This window comes from Bacillus rossius, chromosome 14 (assembly GCF_032445375.1).
Source record: "Bacillus rossius redtenbacheri isolate Brsri chromosome 14, Brsri_v3, whole genome shotgun sequence".
NCBI lineage: Eukaryota > Metazoa > Arthropoda > Insecta > Phasmatodea > Bacillidae > Bacillus > Bacillus rossius.
In genome coordinates, this window is record NC_086341.1 from 18,702,640 (window position 1) to 18,724,805 (window position 22,166).

Here is a 22,166-nt window from a genome sequence, read left to right on the forward strand (position 1 = left end):
TCCGAACCACGGTCTAAGAAGGGGAGGTCTGGACACTCCCCAACCAGGTCAGCATGCAAAAGTGGCACACCTAATGTCTCCGTAGTTCCGCTCCGCTCCACCATCTGACCTGTAGCGCTGGTTGTTCTGCGGTGGTATTTTAAGCTTTGTTGTTATGAACAACTCAACATAATAATCATTTAAATTTTCATTTAAATGTTAAAAATGCATTAATCTCCAGATATCGATACAGTATTAAATCGGATGTGTTTATTTTTTATAAGTTTGGGAATTATTTCATAAATTATGTCAATTAGGTTACGAAGTATAGTTTCCACATTGGCATTGGCGGGAAGCCGGGAACTTCATTGTGAGCAAGGAGCATTGATTGTTAGTAAATAGAATAAGCGTATATTGTCGGACGAGAAAGTTGCAATATTCCGAGTTCCCAATGATGACAATGTTAGGCAATAATTGTGGCAGATAGCAATTCCATGAGACAAGTTTGTACTTAAAAGATTCCATTATGTATGCGAAAAACATTTTGTGGAAGACGACATTCTCACAAAAAAAAAAGGAACACAAAGATCAGTTCGGAAACGTCATTGGAATAGTACTGTAAGTTAAATTTTATTATTTGTAAGCATGTAGTCTAAATATATGGCCTACTTATTTTTGTATAGGCCCGACTTTTTTAAAAATGGAATGTATGATGTCGAATTTTATTAATGACCAGCACAACCCTGATAATATTTGTTTGTAAGTAGTTTGACAATACACCATTTTTTATTAAAATACAAAATTTGCAAAACGAGTGCGGTCTCTTCCTTAAAAAAAATAATAAAAATCCCAAAATACTTTTATTCAGTGCTCTAAACTTTCCTTTGTTATTTCAAAAGGCGCAGCTACGGAATTCCAACTCGTTTAGGAATAATCGCCGTTTGTAATTTACATTACAATACCTGTGCATTCATGCGGTCAAAGCAATTGTTTTTGTTTGCTGTGTATGTGCGTCTTGTTTGTTTTCGACAACTTATAAAAACGTATATATTTTTTATTTGGATATAGTAAGGCAATGTAAATAAAAAAAAATTAAAAAATACGTCCCTACTATGCACCAAAGCTGAAGCGTCAACACTTGACATGAGACACAAAACATTGACGATAGCACTTATTTGTGTAGCAAATAATGTATTGTAAATGCAGGTTTGATATTGTTATTCAAATACATAAATCAGCCAAGTTATGTAATTTGATCCAGCCTTTAATTTTAAATAATAAAATATAGTGTAATTATATTAAAATTAATTGCAGTGCATCAAATACTGTCGTAACTCTCTACGTTTGTAATTATGGAGTAGAGGGCCACCATGGAAATAAAAAAGTAAAAAAAAAAACTTATTTTTACTTCCTTACATGATTCCTGATCATTCTGCAAAACGGCATTGCGATATTTCCAGTAATTTGCATAAAGTTACCTTTTTAAACGAGTGTATTTTTTTAAGTTTTATAGACATTAACATATTAGGTTGCGGAAATGTGGCCCTATGCCCGATTATCACGTTACTATGCGTCCTCCGGCGATGATTTTAAACTATCGTTGTGTCGTATATTATTTACATCTTGTTTGTTTTTCACGAGAATTGACAAATTCATCATAAGGCCTAGTGATATATTTCCACCGCAAGACACCTAGCGCTAGAGTTTAATTGCGGACGTCGAACGAACTATGGAGACAGTAAGTTGTCACTTTTATCTGGCGAGTGTCCAGACCTCCCCTTCTTAGACCGTGGTCCGAACCTACCTGGTCCGAATACATTCGTCAATTTGAACTTTTTGTCCTAACCTGTGTACTTCGGACACAGAAAAAGAACAGAACACACACGATATTAGAATTTCCGGTTCCCGTTTGAAAACGAGGTGTTTGTTTTTGTTATTGAAGGAAATGGAAAGTACACACGAATACATTTCTGGCAGTGTGATATAAGTTCATTTTATAGCATTTACATTTGCCACTTTGCCTTACTGAATAAATATATAATATTGAATTCCCACAACTTTCTCAATCTCAAACTACAAAGCATCAAAACAATAAACAAAAACATTTGGTTTGGCACATTTACTGCGCTCTGGTGACAACTTTAGAAATCAATACATTCGGACATCGGACATCGCAGGTGTGGACAGGGCAGTTTTCGGTGAGACAATGTGACGTCACTCACATTCGGATAAGGACACGGACCACGCACAGGTTCGGACTATTGCAGACGGGCTCTAAGAGCAAATATGTACCTTGCCGCTAGAAGATGTGAAATAACAACGATAAGACCAGATTAGTTGTAGAACCACAAGCTCTGCTTCACGAATGAGCTGATTATGCTACTTTAGACTGCTGTTAATAATTACTGCATCCTGAAGAGCCGCTTATTGGAAAAACTACACTATCTGTTTGTGAACTCCTACTGTCACTTATGCCACTTTTGTCCGCAAATTGAAAAGGGGGTGTCAGTAGGCCTGACAGATGAGACAGGATAACACTTCGGAATACCATTAACGAGAGTTCACTGCCACTGCTAGCTAAGGCACCCCACTCACATCGTCTCTACCCTTATCTCAGGTGACCACCACACATCGCAGAATTCTTTGCTAAGCTACTGAAATAAAGCCATAAAACTAATTTTTTTTTCTAATGGTCACTTGCTGTTAAAAAAAAAAATGGGATGTGGCTGTGTCATGGACACGGCCGTGTATTGTACGTGAATACGTGTACGTAACAGGTAATATTTTCTATACAAAAATAAAATACGCTATTTTATGTATGTTATAACTTTGAATATATATTCAAAGGTTATAATCATGTTTCTTTTTTTTTAAATTTTAACACCATAAATATACACTGTAACTATTTTACACCAATGTTTTATATATATGCAATCGATAGATTTTGATGAGAGATGACGATTGAAACTCAAACGGATGTCGTAGCTTCTCCAAGTCAAAAGTTATACTAAATGGAAATCTCGAAACGCAGCGAAATGACCTCAAAATGGCGGCGCTTCCCCCTCCACCGCGCGCGATGCGTTACAGTCCTCAGCGTAACGAATTCTTTGGTCCTTTAGCTATTCAGTGGCGTGATTAAATTTTAGATGGAGATGATAAATGTGAAGCTGCAACACCAAACTGTAACCCCCGATTTTGATATCATTCGTTTTTTTGAATTGCCTCCCACTTTTGAAGCAATTTTAAAGACGTATTCACGTCAAAAAGTACAATGTAAATCAGTCTACTGACTAAAGTGGCGGCTAGAAAAGCTGTAGTAAATATGGTATGTACTTACTAATTTAAATAATTTTTAATTTATGTATATTTGTACTGTGATCTTCCCCACAAAGTATTTTTTATGTAAAATTTTATTAAAAATATTTGTGTTCGCATTATATTCAGAGTCAAATTATTTTCGGGCAAATACAGGTATATAATAAAATAATATTAAACCACAAACATGAAAGGACACTAGATATTCTTGCACTTGAAACATTTTTCACATTTTTAGAACAAAAAACACCGCAGCCAATACTTTGCTTCTATTGGTCGCACGGAGTGACTTAAATGGAAGAGTTGAGCTTTGCTGAGCTAATACGCATGGTACTGTGTCTGCATGCGTGCTATTGGGGTCGTTACAACAACGCCGAATGTCAAAATTGACCACAACGCCGACTGTACCACAACGCCGAATGTCAAAATTGACCATAACGCCGACAGCTAGAAAACTGCTGTGTACCACAATGCCGAAATAACCACTGAATGAATTTGTGTGTGTTTCTTAAATGTACCTTTAGGCCGAAATACCACAATCAAACCTAAGCTTACCTAACCTAACCTAGCGTAATATAACCTAACTTAACCTAGCCTATCCTAGCATAGCCTAACCGAACCTAGCCTAACCTAGCCTAACCTAACCTAACCTTTGTGGCAATCCTGCAATAACATTTTTCGGCGTTAGTGTATTTCGGCGTTGTGGTAATTTGGCTTTGTGGTACACAGCAGTTTTATAGCTGTCGGCGTTGTGGTCAATTTGGCATTTCGGCATTGTGGTATTTCGGCTTTGTGGTCAATTTGGCATTTCGGCGTGCGGAGCGTCCCCGTGCTATTGTAGTACAGACTCAGTTCTATGAGTTCGGTCTCCGTTTTCATGTCATAGTTAAATATTAAAAAAAAAATTAAATTTGTCAGAACAACATATGAAGAAAAGTTACTGTCTTATTTCAGTATTTCAATTCTTTGTGACCAATATCAGCACACAACAAAAGCTCATAATGGGATTATATCAGCTTGAGTTTGTAGAAACCAATCATCTACCGATTAGTTACCGAATTCTGATGATATAAAGGTAGGTACTTACTGATATAGCCATATCGGCAGATTGAAATGAATGTTAATCCATATTGGTGAACCCCTAAAGTAAACAGCGTGTTATATGAATCACAATGTGATGGCACATATGTTTTAGCTTATTATTAAGTAAATAAGGATATATTTTAAATCTTGTCACTCTTAAATAATTTTTATATTTTAACACAATGCCTAGAGTTTACACTTTAACTTGTTTTGATTTATGCTGCGAGTAACTGGTTTCATTAGTCGTGAATATGTGTGGTTATTAGTTTACATTTTAAAATATGTAATAATATTTTAAATAAGTAAAAAAAACATAAATCGAAATTGTATATCCAATGTATTTACAACACTTTTAACTTGAATGATTAAACAGTCATCACTTATCATGACATAATAAGAACCTTATTTAAAAATATTTAATAGCACTTTGAAAGTTTATTTAATGAACAGAAAAAACTGATGTATGAAAACATGTTTTGTTTTTCAGTATATTTGAATGGATCAAAGCATCCACTGTACCTCTAGCCTTCTCGTTTTCGGTGCTGGGGTTTTTCCAGTGGATGATTTGGAAGCTGGATGCTTGAGAAGAAAAAGTGACATATTATATTGTACATTATGTAAAAAAAAAAAAAAAGGATCAACTAAATGTCCTGTGTGTCCGCATCACATTTTTGTATGAGAATAATTTTTTACTAAAATAAATTATTTAAAACTAAAAACAGTTTCTTACATTTAAATTTCACAAATCAATTAGGTACATAGTTGAATACATACTTATTTTCAGAACAAACTTATCATAGGCATTTTATAAATTAGTTTTTTTATTACTAGAAATTAAAATTATAGCTCAAAATATCATAAGGCTCTTAAGTTATCAAAATAAAAAAAATATTCAAAATACAGATTGAAATTATATACAAGGCGTCTATCAAAAAAATGTTAAATTTGTGTAACTGGGTCCATACAAGGCATTGGTACGTTCTTTAAACGATTTGCTCTGCTTGCCATGGGAAAAATTCATATATAGAAACCTGAAAATGACGTGTGTCCAAGAAATTGTATTCATTCAAAATACCCTGTTGCATAAATCATTCAAAGAACGTACATATCGATGCCCAGTATGGACCCGTTATATATAATTAAATTAGGAAAATTGGAAAGAAAATGCTCCTTAAAAATATTGTTAAGTTAAAACTGGAGTACAACAAACGCATGTTCAAAACTGAAAAGAGAAAAACAGTGGTCGTCATGCGGCACAAAAGATGCTGCGTAACTCGCCCCCTGTCCGTTGGCTGAACTTTCAAAACTGCGAGACGGGTCGTTACCACAACTCCGAACGTGCAATAACGCCGAATGCCATAACGCCGAATGCCAAATTGACCGCAACGCCGACAGCTAGAAAACTGCTGTGTACCACAACGCCGAAATACAGTAACGCCGAAAAATGTTGCTGCGGGGAGGGGGGGCCACAGGAGCAAAATGAAAAACAACTGAATGAATTTGTGTGCTAACCTTACCTAACCTAACCTTTGTAGCAGTCCTGCAATGACATTTTTCGGCGTTAATGTATTTCGGCGTTGTGGTAATTCGGCGTTGTGGTACACAGCAGTTTTCTAGCTGTCGGCGTTGTAGTCAATTTGGCATTCGGCGTTATGGTTTTCGGCGTTGTGGTATTTCGGCGTTGTGGTGCGTCCCCCTGCCAGACTCGCTCTCTGCGCCACGGGCAGAGGATTTTCACGGACCCGCAGGTGTCTTCGTTCAAGGCCTTTCGCTCCTTGGAAACGAGTTGGCGAAACCCCCTCGGGAACTGCCCCGGGCGAGACGAGCGGCTACTCGCTCGCTCACTCGCTCGCCGAGTCCCGACAACGTATACCTGCGCGCGAGGAACGGCTAGGGTTTTCGCTCGCCCGCAGCTAACTCGTTCCTGAACTTGTCACGCCCGACTGCCACAAACCCACGTGTTTGGCAAGAAAGGGAAATAACTAGAGACCTGAAAAATTCGCGGATTCATTTCGTGATACGCTAGAATCAAAATACGTTCGCCTTCTTACTGCATCAGTGATTGGGCCACAGTTTATCTGAATGACACTCGGCCAATGAAAAACCTTTCAACAAAAGGAGTATCGAATCACGAGCGTCCCAGTTAACATGTGTCGCGAGTCAGTAGCCAATGAGCGAAAGTATTTTTTCCCGCGTGCATAAAAGATCATGGAGTCTATCCTACAGGTCATTGAAATCGCGAATTTTTCCTATCTCTAGAAATAACCCACCTATTCTTAAACCAAGCTACACGCAGAGATCGCTGTTCAGATGCCTGCATCCAAAGGGAAAAAAAAAATTGGTTGTCTGTAAAGTCGGTTTACGGACGATAGTTTAACGTGACGTCATAACAAAACATCGATGAAATGATTTCATACTTTATGAATAAAATTGAATCATTTTTATTTTAATAATAAAAGAATAAATACTTGAAATTATACTAGTAATCAGATTTTTTAAATGCAAGAATAATTAACCTTTATTGCCGAAATTGTTGTTGTAATAAGCAATGAAAACCACATTAACTTTTCAATTCACTTTATAAACAGTCGAGTGGAAGAGAGATAGATGCGGCGCAAGCGTACAATGTGCGTAACGGGACACTTTTTCGTGCGTGCAGCCGGCGTTCATCGATTTATTAGACGTTGTCACGTCAAAAAAACCGCATGGCGTTACGTCAGGAGAATGTGGAGGCCAGCTAATAAGAGCACTGTCGTCTCGACCATTAAAGACCAATCCAATGGTCAATGATTTCGACGCCCAACCACTCTAGCACAAAGAGATTCCAATGGAGAGGGGCTGCTTCCTTTTGCCAAATAAAGTTTACAGATTCGTCCTTTACTAATTACGCTCAGGAGTCGCCATTTGACGTAGGTGGCGCTGCAGGCGAAAACACAACACAGCAGTATTATCTGCATTCGCTTGACTAAAACTGTTTGAGTTACTCTTTAATTGTGACATTTAACCAACTCTCTACAACACTAACAGTTGATATCATTAAAATGATGTATAACCGGGACATTATTATATGGACATAACTGTATTTTCCAAGGGATGACCAAAGGAATTTTTTTTATATGGTACAATCTTATTTAAAACATGTTGTAATGAGCTGCTCTGCAAAACAAAACAAAAAAAAAAAAGATTAATGGTGGACTTGTTTGAAAAAAGATTACGAAAAATTTACCCGTGAAAATTTTGAATGTGTAGTGTAACCAGTTAGAAAACATGGAACACTGTAGATGAAATTTTCATCAACAGTAACAAAAAATGTCTGTGCAAACTAAAAAATGACGGCAGCGCATTAATATAACTCGGAGATCGAAATAAACAGCTGGAATCCTCTCGAAAAAATGTCAATGATTCCCTGAAGCAAGACGGGGGGGGGGGGGGGGGGGGAAGGAATAACGTTAAAAATTCCCATTTCACAATTTCACAATGTAGCTAGCTCATGCGGCCCCCTCAGAGAGGACCTTTTTGATTCCAGGGAGGGATTAACCCCCCCCCCCCTTTTTTCCACCCCGTATCTTTGTTTTGCAAAACCTAAAGAATTTAAATATAAACTCAAGGAAATTTTAAAACCTCATTTTTTTATTCTTTAGAAGAATTTCATGCCAGTAAATTTACATAGATTATAAGATGATTATTTTATAATTTTTAGCAAAATGTGTTTTAAATATTAGTACTTTTGTGTTATTTTATAAATTTTGTTATAAATTTGTTACTTATAATGTCAATTTGTAATTTGTTTTTATAATGTGAAAATTCATTATTTGTTGTAAATAAATTGTAAAATAATTGTATTGACATGTCCAATACGGTGATGTGCAAAATACACACACACACCTATATATATATATATATATATATATATATATCTATATATATACTGTATTTACTGGACAAAATGAAATGAAATTAAATTTACTTCCATGATGTGAGCATCTGGAATGGTGCCGGATTACAGAATAAGCCAACGCACACGAATGCCGGATTGACAGGGGACAAGTTTATACGGTGAATTGCGATAAAAACGAAATAACACCGCAAAATCACGTCAACACCAACATATAAAATCGAAATCCAAGTAAATACACCATTTAGCATCGAAATGTAACCAAAAACATTAAATCAATGAGCAATTTGTCAAAATTTACAAAAAAAATAAAATAAAAAAATTATCATGGTAAATTCTTTGATTGTAATAATTTATTAAGCATGAATTTTGTACCTAAAATAATCTGAATTGATTGTTTGATCTCGGTTTTCTTACATTTATAACGCATTTTTACGTAAATGACGGCACATGTTTCAAACACTAATATTTGCAGAATATGTATATATTTTCTGAATAGTTATGTTTTGGACATTTTTATTACTAATGATTTTACTGTATAAGTGCATCAAGCGTATATCAAAATGAGACTATTTCGATGGAATAATTATTAAGAAATATTTTAGTTTCGTATTTGTTGAAAATTATACATTTTTAATAAACAATAACACCGATATCTCCTGTTTTAAAAATAAAATTGTCCCAGAAATAAAACCATACATTTTTATTCCTACAGCTTAGAGACCTTTCAGTGTACATAAAAAAAAAAAAACTAGACCATATCTGAACAGAACACAAATAAGCGTTGTAAACACAGTAATGAATATAATGACTTTTTAAGAAACTTGGTAGCATTCAGTTTATGTGGCTCCAGTCATTTAATATTGTCGAATAGTAGTACCTAACTGTCAAGGTGTATATCATATATACATGTACTATATATAATTTACTAAATTATATTTACTATATATATTTACTTGAATATCGTAGTCTTAGAAAAATAAGTTGGAGGGCAGATGTACTGAGTTATTTGTACTGAAATATACATATATGTATATCCTTAAATTTTAATTTTTTTTTTTTTCGCGAACCTTCAGCTTTGCGATGTATTAAAATTGAAATGGCCGCAAATAAATATATTTATCCATCATCTAAGTTGAGTAAAAAATATTTGAATAGAGTGAAATTAATTTGCGGTGGCGTTATGAGGTGTTTTGGAAAATGTTTTGGTTTGGTTGGTTCGAAAAAAAACGGGGGGGGGGGGGGGGGGGGGGGGGGGGGGCGCTCCAAGATATGTACTTGCCCCCGGTGGAAAATAGTCTAGTTACGTTCCTAGTGCTATGTGTTTAATATAATTGTTTACTTGAAAAGTTTTTAAATCTGAAAAAAAAATCAATGTCATTAGGCATGGTTTCTTTGCCCTGTACCTAGAAAAACCATGAAATAAATTTTATACACAGATCCTACACAAAATGAAAGTGCCTTCGGACCAACTGGGTAACTAGGCACGCTGAATTCGTAATTATATGCTTGTATTTTCAAGCCAGCTTGAATAACAGTAGATGCTATGAATCACAGGAAAAGTAGATGCTCGAAATACAACCACATAAATTATCTAACAGATATACAAGTTAGCACTTCATTGATTGAGTTCATGCTGAACAAGCTTAGCGCACAGACCAATAATCGTTTCACTGTTTCAGGTTACCCCAATTCGAGGAAGTTTGCAAAAAGTGGCTGCGCGCAATATGGAGAAAAATTCTCGAAAAGCAAAAATTAGCTATGCTGGGAGTTTTTCAGGAAGAGAAAATGAATGCCAGATATGATAATAATAATGTACAGTTTTTAACTGGGAAATTTATTAACCCACATTAATTTTCTAAGTAAAATAAAATAAAAACAAAGGTTGTGGTTGAAATTACTGAAATCACATTCATATTTTTCATCAAAAGCTGACCGAAGGTCTACGCCTACGAATGTCGTGATTATGTAAGGTCTATAACAAAATTGTTGTATGTACAGCTATAAAGATGCATAATGTTCCTAATTATGTATGATGTGGGGAAAAAAATATAGTAAATATTGGTGTGAAAAACAAAACGAATAATTTTTTTTCTCCATATTTTATAATAACGATACAAAATAAGAAGGGATATGCATGCATCATTTCTGTCTTGATTAAAATTTTTTTTTAAATTTTATTTTTTGCTTTTGTTTTCTATTGCCACGGTAGAAAATTATAATAATTTTTGGTACGAACAGTGCTCAATTTTCTGATACTTTGTATACGCCTGTAGAAATGGTATTTGAATCATAATTTATTTATGACATTTCATCAGAAGAAGTGTTATTATAATGAAACTAATGTATATTAATTAAACAAGTGGTATCCTCAGTTTGTTTGGGGGCCTTTGAATAACCAAGCTCGAGCCAGAATTAGGCTCAATGTGTTGCGACCTCACAACAAAATTTGAAATAAAGGCAGGAAACAAAAAAAAAAGCTAATTATACAACAGCAAATCAGATTTTTGACGTTTCAGTGTCAGGGTTTAATTTTTCATCACACCTCACACTTTCGTACATCTGAACTCATTACCTTTAGTGCACACCGAAACAATTCCACAAAAATAATTAAATAATATAAAAAAATCATTACGTTTAATGTAGCTTCTAGTTAAATCTCACATCCAAAATAATAACGCCACGATACAAAAATCGACAGATTTTTAAGTTACATCCATTTTTAATGTCACAAAGCGGTCTGTTACCTCGTGACCAACCTTTTCAGGTGAATTTCTTATAAGTTAAGTCGATTGTTATTTGACATGTGACATTTATGCATGAAGTTTTTGTGTTTTAAGGTGATGCAGAATAACAATGCCACATTATGTTCCATGATTACGTTGAATACTGTTTGTCAGCAATAATATGGTTGCCTATCAGTCCAAAGACTGCCACAAATACGTGGTTGAAAATGTTTTAGAACATGCCACATCTACAGATTTGGCACTTTTGCAATGTGTTGTATGTTGAATAATGTGCAATGTTTTTATTTGTAGTAGTGTTACTTTTTTCAAGAATATTTTAATCCACGCCACATTACATGTTACGGTATTTTTTTTTTTTAGCATTTAAACTGTTACACATTCAACTGCCAACAGTTCTCAAGAACAAGCAATAAAAAAGGTTGCTAGCAATAGGGAAACCAGGACAGACCTGGAAAATCCAGGGGACTTTCAGCAACAGAAAGGAGGTGATTTCTTAGGTAGTCGGGTAATGTTTTTATGGTTCTCATCCACGCGACACTGGAGCTAGCCGCGAGAACACACAGCGGATACCCTCACTGATTACATCATCATAACAACCACAACCACCACCACAACAACCACCACAACAACCACAACCACGATAACCACCACAACAAAAACCACCACCACAACCACAATCACCACAACCACAACCACCACCAACAACACAACCACCACCAACAACACAACCACCACCAACACCGCCACCACAACAACCACCACCAACACCGCCACCACAACAACCACCACCACCACCACAACCACAATCACCACAACCACAACCACCACCGACAACACAACCACCACCACCAACACCGCCACCACAACAACCACCACCACCACCACAACCACAATCACCACAACCACAACCACCACCGACAACACAACCACCACCAACAACACAACCACCAACACCGCCACCACAACAACCACCACCACCACCACAACCACAATCACCACAACCACAACCACCACCGACAACACAACCACCACCACCAACACCACCACCAACACCGCCACCACAACAACCACCACCACCACCACAACCACAATCACCACAACCACAACCACCACCGACAACACAACCACCACCAACAACACAACCACCACCAACACCGCCACCACAACAACCACCACCAACACCGCCACCACAACAACCACCACCAACACCGCCACAACAACAACCACCACCACCACCACAACCACCATCATCATCATTATCATCATCACTGAGAAAGTGTAACCAGCTTCCTTCATATTTCAATTCATAATATCGTATTAGAAAAATTTCCAGGTAGGTACTTTATGGCCTCACATAAAGACGCAATTTTACCAGAATTCGATCGTGAGAATTCATAAAACTAGCCGGAGAATAATTCATTAGGAAACGAATATTAAATTTTTAAACAAAAAAAAAGAGAGCATCGTTGAAACAGAAGTTTCAAATTTGCTTTAAAAGGTTGTTTGAAAGAGTTTGTTTAAATTAACCGGGGGTATGGTCAAAGGGATATTCCATAAACACCCCCCTACCCCCGCGGATAGAATATCTCTTCAAAATATAATGCCCCCGTAAAAGTAAATGACCCGGAGTTTCGCAAAGACTATGGGCCACCACTGACTACCCCCCCCCCCCCCAAAGTTTAGTGAGCTCCAGTTTCCTCATTAAAACAGCACCGAGGACTTTCGGGGCCTGCTTTCTTTACAGCCCATATGTAAATAATGTAAATATACAAAAGTATAAACACGACATAAACACGACATAAACAGACACACCTTTGAAAAAAAGACATAGTGTTGAGAAACTCCAATCATTAATTCACAGGTATTTAAAACAATTTTCTGTTATTCAAAATTAACTTTTTCTGTGCAATTTCAGAATTTTTATAACTTGTAATCAATTGGGCAAAAGAGAACTGAGTTTTGGACAGACTGTGTAATCTATGTAAAAACATGTAAAGTGACAAATGTATGAAAACAAAATCTATTTTATTGTAAATGTAACTGTCACAAGCGACAGTTCCTCAAACATAATGTCGTAAGTCCAGAGGGCTCTCACGCAATTAATTAATATCCACTTCCACTCGATACCGCTGATTGAGAACACGTGATCTATAACACGTGCACTGTCGAACTACGGTTCCAGGCGTTAAACAAGCAGCGCCGTGTAGATTGACGAGTTTAATAAAGACAATTATAGCAAATTTAACAGAGTTGTAATTCAGTGAGTTTGTCCAGGGGCGGAACCAGGATTGATTTATAAAAGGGGGGGGGGGGGGGCAGTAGTCTGGACCTAGTATAATACCTGTTTATTACTTCAGAAGTCGTATAATCCTTTGCATATCTTACCATTCTGAGAGGGAGGCAGCATGTACTAGGTGATCCCCTCTAAATACGCTAACGAGTTAGTCAACTAAATAACATAGCGTCCCCGGTGGCCGAAACAGCCCGGGTGGGACTCTGCCAGTTACACACCTGCTCAACGCCAGCTCAACACATGCTCTCCGCCAGCTCAACACCTTCTCTCCGCCAGCTCAACACCTACTCTACGCCAGTTCAACATCTGCTCTCCGCCAGCTCAACACCTGCCCTCCACCGGTTCAACACCTGCTCTCCGCCAGTTCAACACCTGCTCTCCGCCAGCTCAACACCTGCTCACCGCTAGGTCAACACCTGCTCTCCGCCAGCTCAACACCTGCATTCCGCCAGCTCAACATCTGCTCTCCGCCAGCTCAACACCTGCTCTCCGCCAGCTCAACACCTGCTCACCGCCAGGTCAACACCTACTCTAAGCCAGTTCAAAACCTACTCTACGCCAGTTCAACACCTGCCCTCCACCGGGTCAACACCTGCTCTCCGCCAGCTCAACAACTGTTCTCCGCCAGCTCAACACCTACTCTACGCCAGTTAAACACCTGCCCTCCACCGGTTCAACACCTGCTCTCCGCCAGTTCAACACCTGCTCTCCGCCAGGTCAACACCTGCTCTCCGCCAGCTCAACACCTGCTCACCGCCAGCTCAACACCTGCTCACCGCCAGGTCAACACCTGCTCTCCGCCAGCTCAACACCTGCTTTCCGCCAGCTCAACATCTTCTCTCCGCCAGCTCAACACCTGCTCTCCGCCAGCTCAACTCCTTCTCTCCGCCAGCACAACACCTTCTCTCCGCCATTTCAACACCTGCTCTCCGCCAGTTCAACACCTGCTCTCCGCTAGTTAAACACCTGCTCTCCGCCAGCTCAACACCTGCTCTACGACAGCTCAACACCTGCTTTCCGCCAGCTCAAAATCTTCTCTCCGCCAGCTCAACACCTGCTCTCCGCCAGCTCAACTCCTTCTCTCCGCCAGCACAACACCTTCTCTCCGCCATTTCAACACCTGCTCTCAGCCAGCTCAACACCTTCTCTCCGGCATTTCAACACCTGCTCTCCGCCAGCTCAACACATGCTCTCCGCCAGTTCAACACCTGCTCTCCGCTAGTTAAACACCTGCTCTCCGCCAGCTCAACACCTGCTCTACGACAGCTCAACACCTGCTTTCCGCCAGCTCAACATCTTCTCTCCGCCAGCTCAACACCTGCTTTCCGCCAGCTCAACATCTTCTCTCCGCCAGCTCAAAACCTGCTCTCCGCCAGCTCAACACCTGCTTTCCGCCAGCTCAACATATTTTCTCCGCCAGCTCAACACCTGCTCTCCGCCAGCTCAACTCCTTCTCTCCGACAGCACAACACCTTCTCTCCGCCATTTCAACACCTGCTCTCCGCCAGCTCAACTCCTTCTCTCCGCCAGCACAACACCTTCTCTCCGCCATTTCAACACATGCTCTCCGCCAGCTCAACACCTTCTCTCCGCCATTTCAACACATGCTCTCCGCCAGTTCAACACCTGCTCTCCGCTAGTTAAACACCTGCTCTCCGCCAGCTCAACACCTGCTCTACGACAGCTGAACACCTGCTTTCCGCCAGCTCAGCATCTTCTCTCCACCAGCTCAACACCTGCTCTCCGCCATCTCAACTCCTTCTCTCCGCCAGCACAACACCTTCTCTTCGCCATTTCAACACATGCTCTCCACCAGCTCAACACCTGCTCTCCGCGAGTTCAACACCTGCTCTCCGCCAGCTCAACACCTGCTCTCCGCCAGTTCAACACCTGCTCTCCGCCAGCTCAACACATGCTCTCCGCCAGTTCAACACCTGCTCTCCGCTAGTTAAACACCTGCTCTCCGCCAGCTCAACACCTGCTCTACGACAGCTCAACACCTTCTTTCCGCCAGCTCAACATCTTCTCTCCGCCAGCTCAACACCTGCTTTCCGCCAGCTCAACATCTTCTCTCCGCCAGCTCAACACCTGCTCTCCGCCAGCTAAACAACTGCTTTCCGCCAGCTCAACATCTTCTCTCCGCCAGCTCAACACCTGCTCTCCGCCAGCTCAACATCTTCTCTCCGCCAGCTCAACACCTGCTCTCCGCCAGCTCAACTCCTTCTCTCCGCCAGCACAACACCTTCTCTCCGCCATTTCAACACCTGCTCTCCGCCAGCTCAACACCTTCTCTCCGCCATTTCAACACCTGCTCTCCGCCAGCTCAACACATGCTCTCTGCCAGTTCAACACCTGCTCTCCGCTAGTTAAACACCTGCTCTCCGCCAGCTCAACACCTGCTCTACGACAGCTCAACACCTGCTTTCCGCCAGCTCAACATCTTCTCTCCGCCAGCTCAACACCTGCTTTCCGCCAGCTCAACATCTTCTCTCCGCCAGCTCAACACCTGCTCTCCACCAGCTCAACACCTGCTTTCCGCCAGCTCAACATCTTCTCTCCGCCAGCTCAACACCTGCTCTCCGCCAGCTCAACATCTTCTCTCCGCCAGCTCAACACCTGCTCTCCGCCAGCTCAACTCCTTCTCTCCGCCAGCACAACACCTTCTCTCCGCCATTTCAACACCTGCTCTCCGCCAGCTCAACTCCTTCTCTCCGCCAGCACAACACCTTCTCTCCGCCATTTCAACACATGCTCTCCGCCAGCTCAACACCTTCTCTCCGCCATTTCAACACCTGCTCTCCGCCAGCTCAACACATGCTCTCCGCCAGTTCAACACCTGCTCTCCGCTAGTTAAACACCTTCTCTCCGCCAGCTCAACACCTGCTCTACGACAGCTGAACACCTGCTTTCCGCCAGCTCAGCTACTTCTCTCCACCAGCTCAACACCTACTCTCCGCCATCTCAACTCCTTCTCTCCGCCAGCACAACACCTTCTCTCCGCCATTTCAACACATGCTCTCCACCAGCTCAACACCTGCTCTCCGCGAGTTCAACACCTGCTCTCCGCCAGCTCAACACCTGCTCTACGACAGCTCAACACCTGCTATACGACAGCTCAACACCTGCTCTCCGCCAGTTCAACACCTGCTCTCCGCCAGCTCAACACCTGCTCAACGCCAGCTCAACACATGCTCTCCGCCAGCTCAAAACCTGCTTTCCGCCAGCTCAACATCTTCTCTCCGCCAGCTCAACTCCTTCTCTCCGCCAGCTCAACAACTTCTCTCCGTCAGTTCAACACCAGCTCTCCGCCAGTTCAACACCTGCTCTCAGCCATTTCAACACCTTCTCTCCGTCAACTCAACACCTGCTCTCCGCCAGTTCACACCTGCTCTCCGCCAGTTCAGCATGTGCTCCCCGCGGCTCTACACGTGCTCTCCGCCTGCTCAACACCTTCTCTCCGCCATTTCAACACCTTCTCTCCGTCAGTTCAACACCTGATCTCCGCCAGTTCAACACCTGCTCTCCGCAAGTTTAACATCTGCTCTCCGATAGCTCAACACCTTCTCTCCGACATTTCAACACCTGCTCTACGCCAGCTCAACACCAGCTCTCCGCAAGTTCAACATCTGCTCTCCGCCATTTCAACACCTGCTCTCCGTCAGTTCAACACCTTCTCTCCGCCAGTTCAACACCTGCTCTCTGTCAGTTCAACAACTGCTCACCGCCAGTTCAACATATGCTCTCCACCAGCTCAACACCTTCTATCTGGCAGCTCAACACCTTCTATCCGGCAGCTCAACACCTGCTCTCCGCCAGTACAACACCTGCTCTCCGTCAGCTCAACACCTTCTCTCCGCCAGCTCAACACCGGCTCTACGCCAGTTCAACACCTGCTCTCCGCCAGCTCAACACCTGCTCTCCGTCAGCTCAACACCTTCTCTCCGCCAGTTCAACACCTGCTCTCCGCCAGTACAACACCTGCTCTCCGTCAGCTCAACACCTTCTCTCCGCCAGTTCAACACCTGCTCTCCGCCAGCTCAACATCTCTCCGCCAGCTCAACACCTGCTCTACGCCAGTTCAACACCTGCTCTCCGCCAGCTCAACACCAGCTCTCCGCCAGCTCAACACCTTCTCTCCGCCAGTTCAACACCTGCTCTCCGCCAGTACAACACCTGCTCTCCGTCAGCTCAACACCTTCTCTCCGCCAGCTCAACACCGGCTCTACGCCAGTTCAACACCTGCTCTCCGCCAGCTCAACACCTGCTCTCCGTCAGCTCAACACCTTCTCTCCGCCAGTTCAACACCTGCTCTCCGCCAGTACAACACCTGCTCTCCGTCAGCTCAACACCTTCTCTCCGCCAGTTCAACACCTGCTCTCCGCCAGCTCAACATCTCTCCGCCAGCTCAACACCTGCTCTACGCCAGTTCAACACCTGCTCTCCGCCAGCTCAACACCAGCTCTCCGCCAGCTCAACACCTTCTCTCCGCCAGTTCAACACCTGCTCTCCGCCAGTACAACACCTGCTCTCCGTCAGCTCAACACCTTCTCTCCGCCAGTTCAACACCTGCTCTCCGCCAGTTCAACACCTGCTCTCCGCCAGCTCAACACCTGCTCTCCACCAGCTCAACACCTGCTCTCCGCCAGCTCAACACCTGCTCTCCGCCAGCACAACACATGCTCTGCGCCAGCTCAACACCTGCTCTCCGCCAGCTCAACACCTGCTCTCCGCCATCTCAACACCTGCTCTCCGCCAGTTCAACACCTGCTCTCCGCCAGTTCAACACCTGCTCTCCGCCAGTACAACACCTGCTCTCCGCCAGCTCAAAACCTGCTCTCCGCCAGCTCAACACCTGCTCTCCGCCAGCTCAACACCTGCTCTCCGCCAGCTCAACACCTGCTCTCCGCCATCTCAACACCTGCTCTCCGCCAGTTCAACACCTGCTCTCCGCCAGTTCAACACCTGCTGTCTGCCAGCCACGGGGGACGACACGCCTAGAGACAAGTCTCATTTCGACCCGTGCATTAGCTTCAGGGTCTACGTCTACCATTCATAGCTAGTTGGCGCCTTCGGCAACCATCTACAAGTATAACATCACGACAGAACGGTAGGACGTCTAATTGATATCTACTGAATCAATCTTTTAACATTGACAGAAAGAAAATGCAGTTGAAACCAGTGGGTCAAGAAGCATGACATTTTGCATAGGATTGCCTTTTATAACGTAGGTGGTCTTCAAGAAAGGATTTTAGAAAATTCATTCCCAAAGAGGGTTAAATAAGGAATTAAATTCCTTCGGGCATACGGCTAGTATCTATATAAATGCATATTTTTCTGAAGTGTTTGGAAAGTTTTGTTATAATATTAGTCTTAAATTTTTTTCTGTGTACATGCTAGTAAATTTAAATTTGTTTAACTGTTATAGTAATTAATATCTTAGAAATTAAATAACAAATTAGTAAGAATAATATTTTCTTTGGGTATCAGCTAAGTCCATGATAGGTTAAGCACTCAATTAAGTTAGATGGGTTGTTCTCATACATCATGGAAAGCAGGTGATGCGCGGAGTAACCCAAACTGCTTGATGAGGCTGTACAAGCAAAATGTTTTCTTATGAAAAATACTTTAATTTTTACATTGTCTCCTCGTTCTTCTCATTATAATTTTAAATATTTAACGAAATAATTTATATGTTGTTTAAATAAATTTTCATATTGAACAGGGACATAACTATAGGGGCTTTTGCTCCGGACCTGTAAATGGCAGAGTAATTTTTACTATAGATATTTACTTGAATTTGGTAGTGTTATAACAAGAAAAAAAAATTGGGAGAGCAAATGAACTGAATTATTTGTATTGAAAGATACATACACCTATATCGTCAAATATTTAAAAACTGTTTTTTTTCCACGTACTATCCAACTTGCGATATATTACAAAAGAAAAGACTGCTAATAAATATATTTATTTACCATGTAATTTGAATCAAACAAATATTTATGACAGTGGAATTAATGCGTGGTGGCGATATGAGGTTGTTTTTGGAAAAGCTTTTGGTTTGGTTCGTTTGAAAAAAAAGGTGTTAGGATAAGTACTTGGCCCGGGCAGAAACCAGTCTAGTTACGCCCCTGATTTTGAAGAATTTATGAAAAAAAAATAACAGGAGCAAATTACATTTTCATGAAACAAAACGTTTCCTCTGAAATAAGAGCTTCATAGCAATTTATTTTACATATTTGTGAAAAAAAAATTACATTTTCTACAGTGGTAAGTTAATCTGTCCATCTTGTGTTTATGACAAAAACCATATAAAAATACTCGAATGTAAGTGCAAGCAACTCCAGTCGTAAAAACTTTGCGTTGGTTAAGAGCGCTTCCTCTTTCAACATATCTTCTCCTCTTCCAGCAAACATTTGAACATTTTCGCACAAATCAAGTTGAATGACCCTGAAAAGGTAGTAAAAAAAAACGTAAGTTTGTTATTGATCAGTCTGTTTACCAATGTCAGTTTGTACAGATAAACAATTAGTAACATCCGAAACACAGTTGTTTCTTGACGTGGTTGAACATACAAAATATAACATTTATGTACATGCAAACTGTATTAATTAAACAAAGTGATGGCCTAGCTTCTATCTTTTCGAGGACCAGATAAACTTTTTGAAAATAATTCAGAGGGCCAGACACACATGAATTAAAATAGTTTTCACTATTTTTACAATATTTTAAGTACTGTGCAGTGATCAATAAATACAATATGTGGCATGTGATGGGGTAGCAAAAAATGTATTTTAAAAGTGTACTGTTAAATAACCTTTAATACATAAAAATCTAAAACAAAATTACCATAAAATAATGTATAGATTGAATGTATCAAAACAATATACTTCAGTATTAATGAGATAATAATATTATTTTTGCTGACAATTTATTCAACATACATGCAAACAAAAACCAAAGATGGCTGGCTACAGATGCAACCGTACACGTTCTCTGAGTGATTATTGCAATGGGGAAGATGGATTAAAAACATGTTTACAGGACATACGCCATTGCTGTGGCAATGCCTTTTTGTCAACAAAATTGTTTTAAAAAACACAACTGTAAACCTAAAAATATTTATTTGTTTAAATATTAAGGTGGTCGCCTGGCTGGGTCGCCGAACAGCGTCCAGAGCTCCACGTGTTAAGGCAGCATTACAAACCACTCGGCCTTTATTAAAAGTGTCTGATTGCGAATAGCATTTAAGAGCCACTGCAAACAGTTTCAAGTTTACATTTTTCAATACATTATTTTTCTCTTTAACGTGTCCCGTTACGCTGTGTCCAGTTACGCTCATTGTACGCTTGTACCGCATATATCTCTCTAACACTCGAAGATTGATGAAATTATTGCATACTTTCATGAATAAAATTGAATCATTTTTATTGAATTATCACTATTTTGTATGGATACAAAGGAGTGAAATGAAATCTACAATTTAATTTATAAATTTACTTTTATTTGCACTCATTAATTCAAATATGTTTATTACTTTAACGAAGAGATTATTTAACTATAACTTTCATACATGTTTGCTATTTAACTTCTTCCAATCTGTGTTATTCTGTTAAGGACAGGACGATGATAGGAAAAGCATGAAACGAATGGGAGTGTTTCAAGTTTAATGTGCCTCGAAAAAGTCAAATCGACGGTTGTTCCAATCGAGTGTAAGAGAGATAGATGCGGCGCAAGCGTACAATGAGCGTAACGGGACACAGCGTAACGGGACAATGTGTGTAACGGGACACTTTTTTTTCGTGCGTGCAGCCGGCGTTCGTCGATTTATTGGACGTTGTCACGTCAAAAAAATGTTTCTTACTCGATATTCTGGTCAGCCACGCTGGTTTGGTCTGCCAGTAGATGAACACCAGGTAGATGGGAACGCCGGAGACTATGAACCCCAGGCCTACGCTGACCTCCACCGGGCTGACATGGCAAGGCAGGATGACGAGGAACAGGCAGATCACGAAGAAGATGACGGGAAACACTATGTTCACCTGCAAACACCGGTCGCAATATTTGGAACACGTCTCACTTTAAACTTCTTGGCAGAGAAATTCTACACTTTACTACCACACAAAATATAACAAATGTAAACTGTTTAGCATTAACGAAAAAAACAATTAAATAATTTTTATTAGCAATCCCGCCCTACTCTCAAATATATTATTTATCTAATAACATATTGAGAAAAATGACTCTGGTTATAATTACTGCAATTATTATTACAAATATTTTTAACGTACTTCATTTTTTTGTATGAAAATACATACCTAATACCAAGTCTTCATTAATTTTTTATTATGTAATCACTGTAGAGTTATATTTAATGTAATGTACTAACTTTCTATTTGAAGAAAGTAGATTTGTTTTTGTAAATTTAAATAATCCAGAAGAATAAAAATTTAGCTTAAATTTCACGTAGTAAGTGGCCTTCCTCTTGTATCGAAGTCAAGTGTGCAAAATTTCATTGAGATAGGAGCATTATATATATATATATATATACACACACACACACACACACAAACACACACACAGAGTGATAATGAATTCGACCTACAAACTTCGGCTGCAGGTTAATCAAGACAAAATAATTTGAACACCTCTAAACAGCTTATGGTCTATAGTTCTTCCGAAAGTCTGGTTTTCGTCTTTGAAGTTGGGGCTGAACAACAATTTTATTGTAAACTAACCAGGTTCACCCTCGCTTCGTCCGCACAAAGCCAGCCAGTTCCTATTAAACCGGAACTGGAAATCCCTTCGAAAGCCCAGAACCTTCTGGGACATCACGGAACATTCTCATTAATCTTGG

At 40.6% G+C, this 22,166-nt stretch overlaps 2 protein-coding genes across 3 annotated transcripts in view; one reads left to right on the plus strand and one right to left on the minus strand.

Annotated features, from left to right (window-relative positions):
- Positions 1 to 13,088: 13,088 nt before the first annotated feature.
- Positions 13,089 to 18,368, plus strand: LOC134539009 (mucin-17-like). Its single transcript, XM_063380673.1, has 4 exons — positions 13,089 to 13,093; positions 13,503 to 14,269; positions 15,701 to 17,476; positions 17,566 to 18,368. Exons 1-4 carry the CDS (start codon positions 13,089 to 13,091, stop codon positions 18,366 to 18,368), a joined length of 3,351 nt encoding a protein of 1,116 aa, XP_063236743.1.
- Positions 18,369 to 19,505: 1,137 nt separating this feature from the next.
- LOC134538696 (large neutral amino acids transporter small subunit 2) overlaps positions 19,506 to 22,166 on the minus strand; it is a 912,958-nt gene continuing 910,297 nt past the window's right edge. For both annotated transcript variants that reach the window (XM_063380130.1, XM_063380129.1), the window contains 2 exons: positions 21,174 to 21,351; positions 19,506 to 19,759 (listed from right to left, as the gene is read on the minus strand). In XM_063380130.1, the coding sequence (XP_063236200.1) occupies positions 19,695 to 19,759; positions 21,174 to 21,351 (243 nt within the window). In that variant the 3' untranslated portion in view covers positions 19,506 to 19,694. The remainder of the gene's footprint in view (positions 19,760 to 21,173; positions 21,352 to 22,166) is intronic.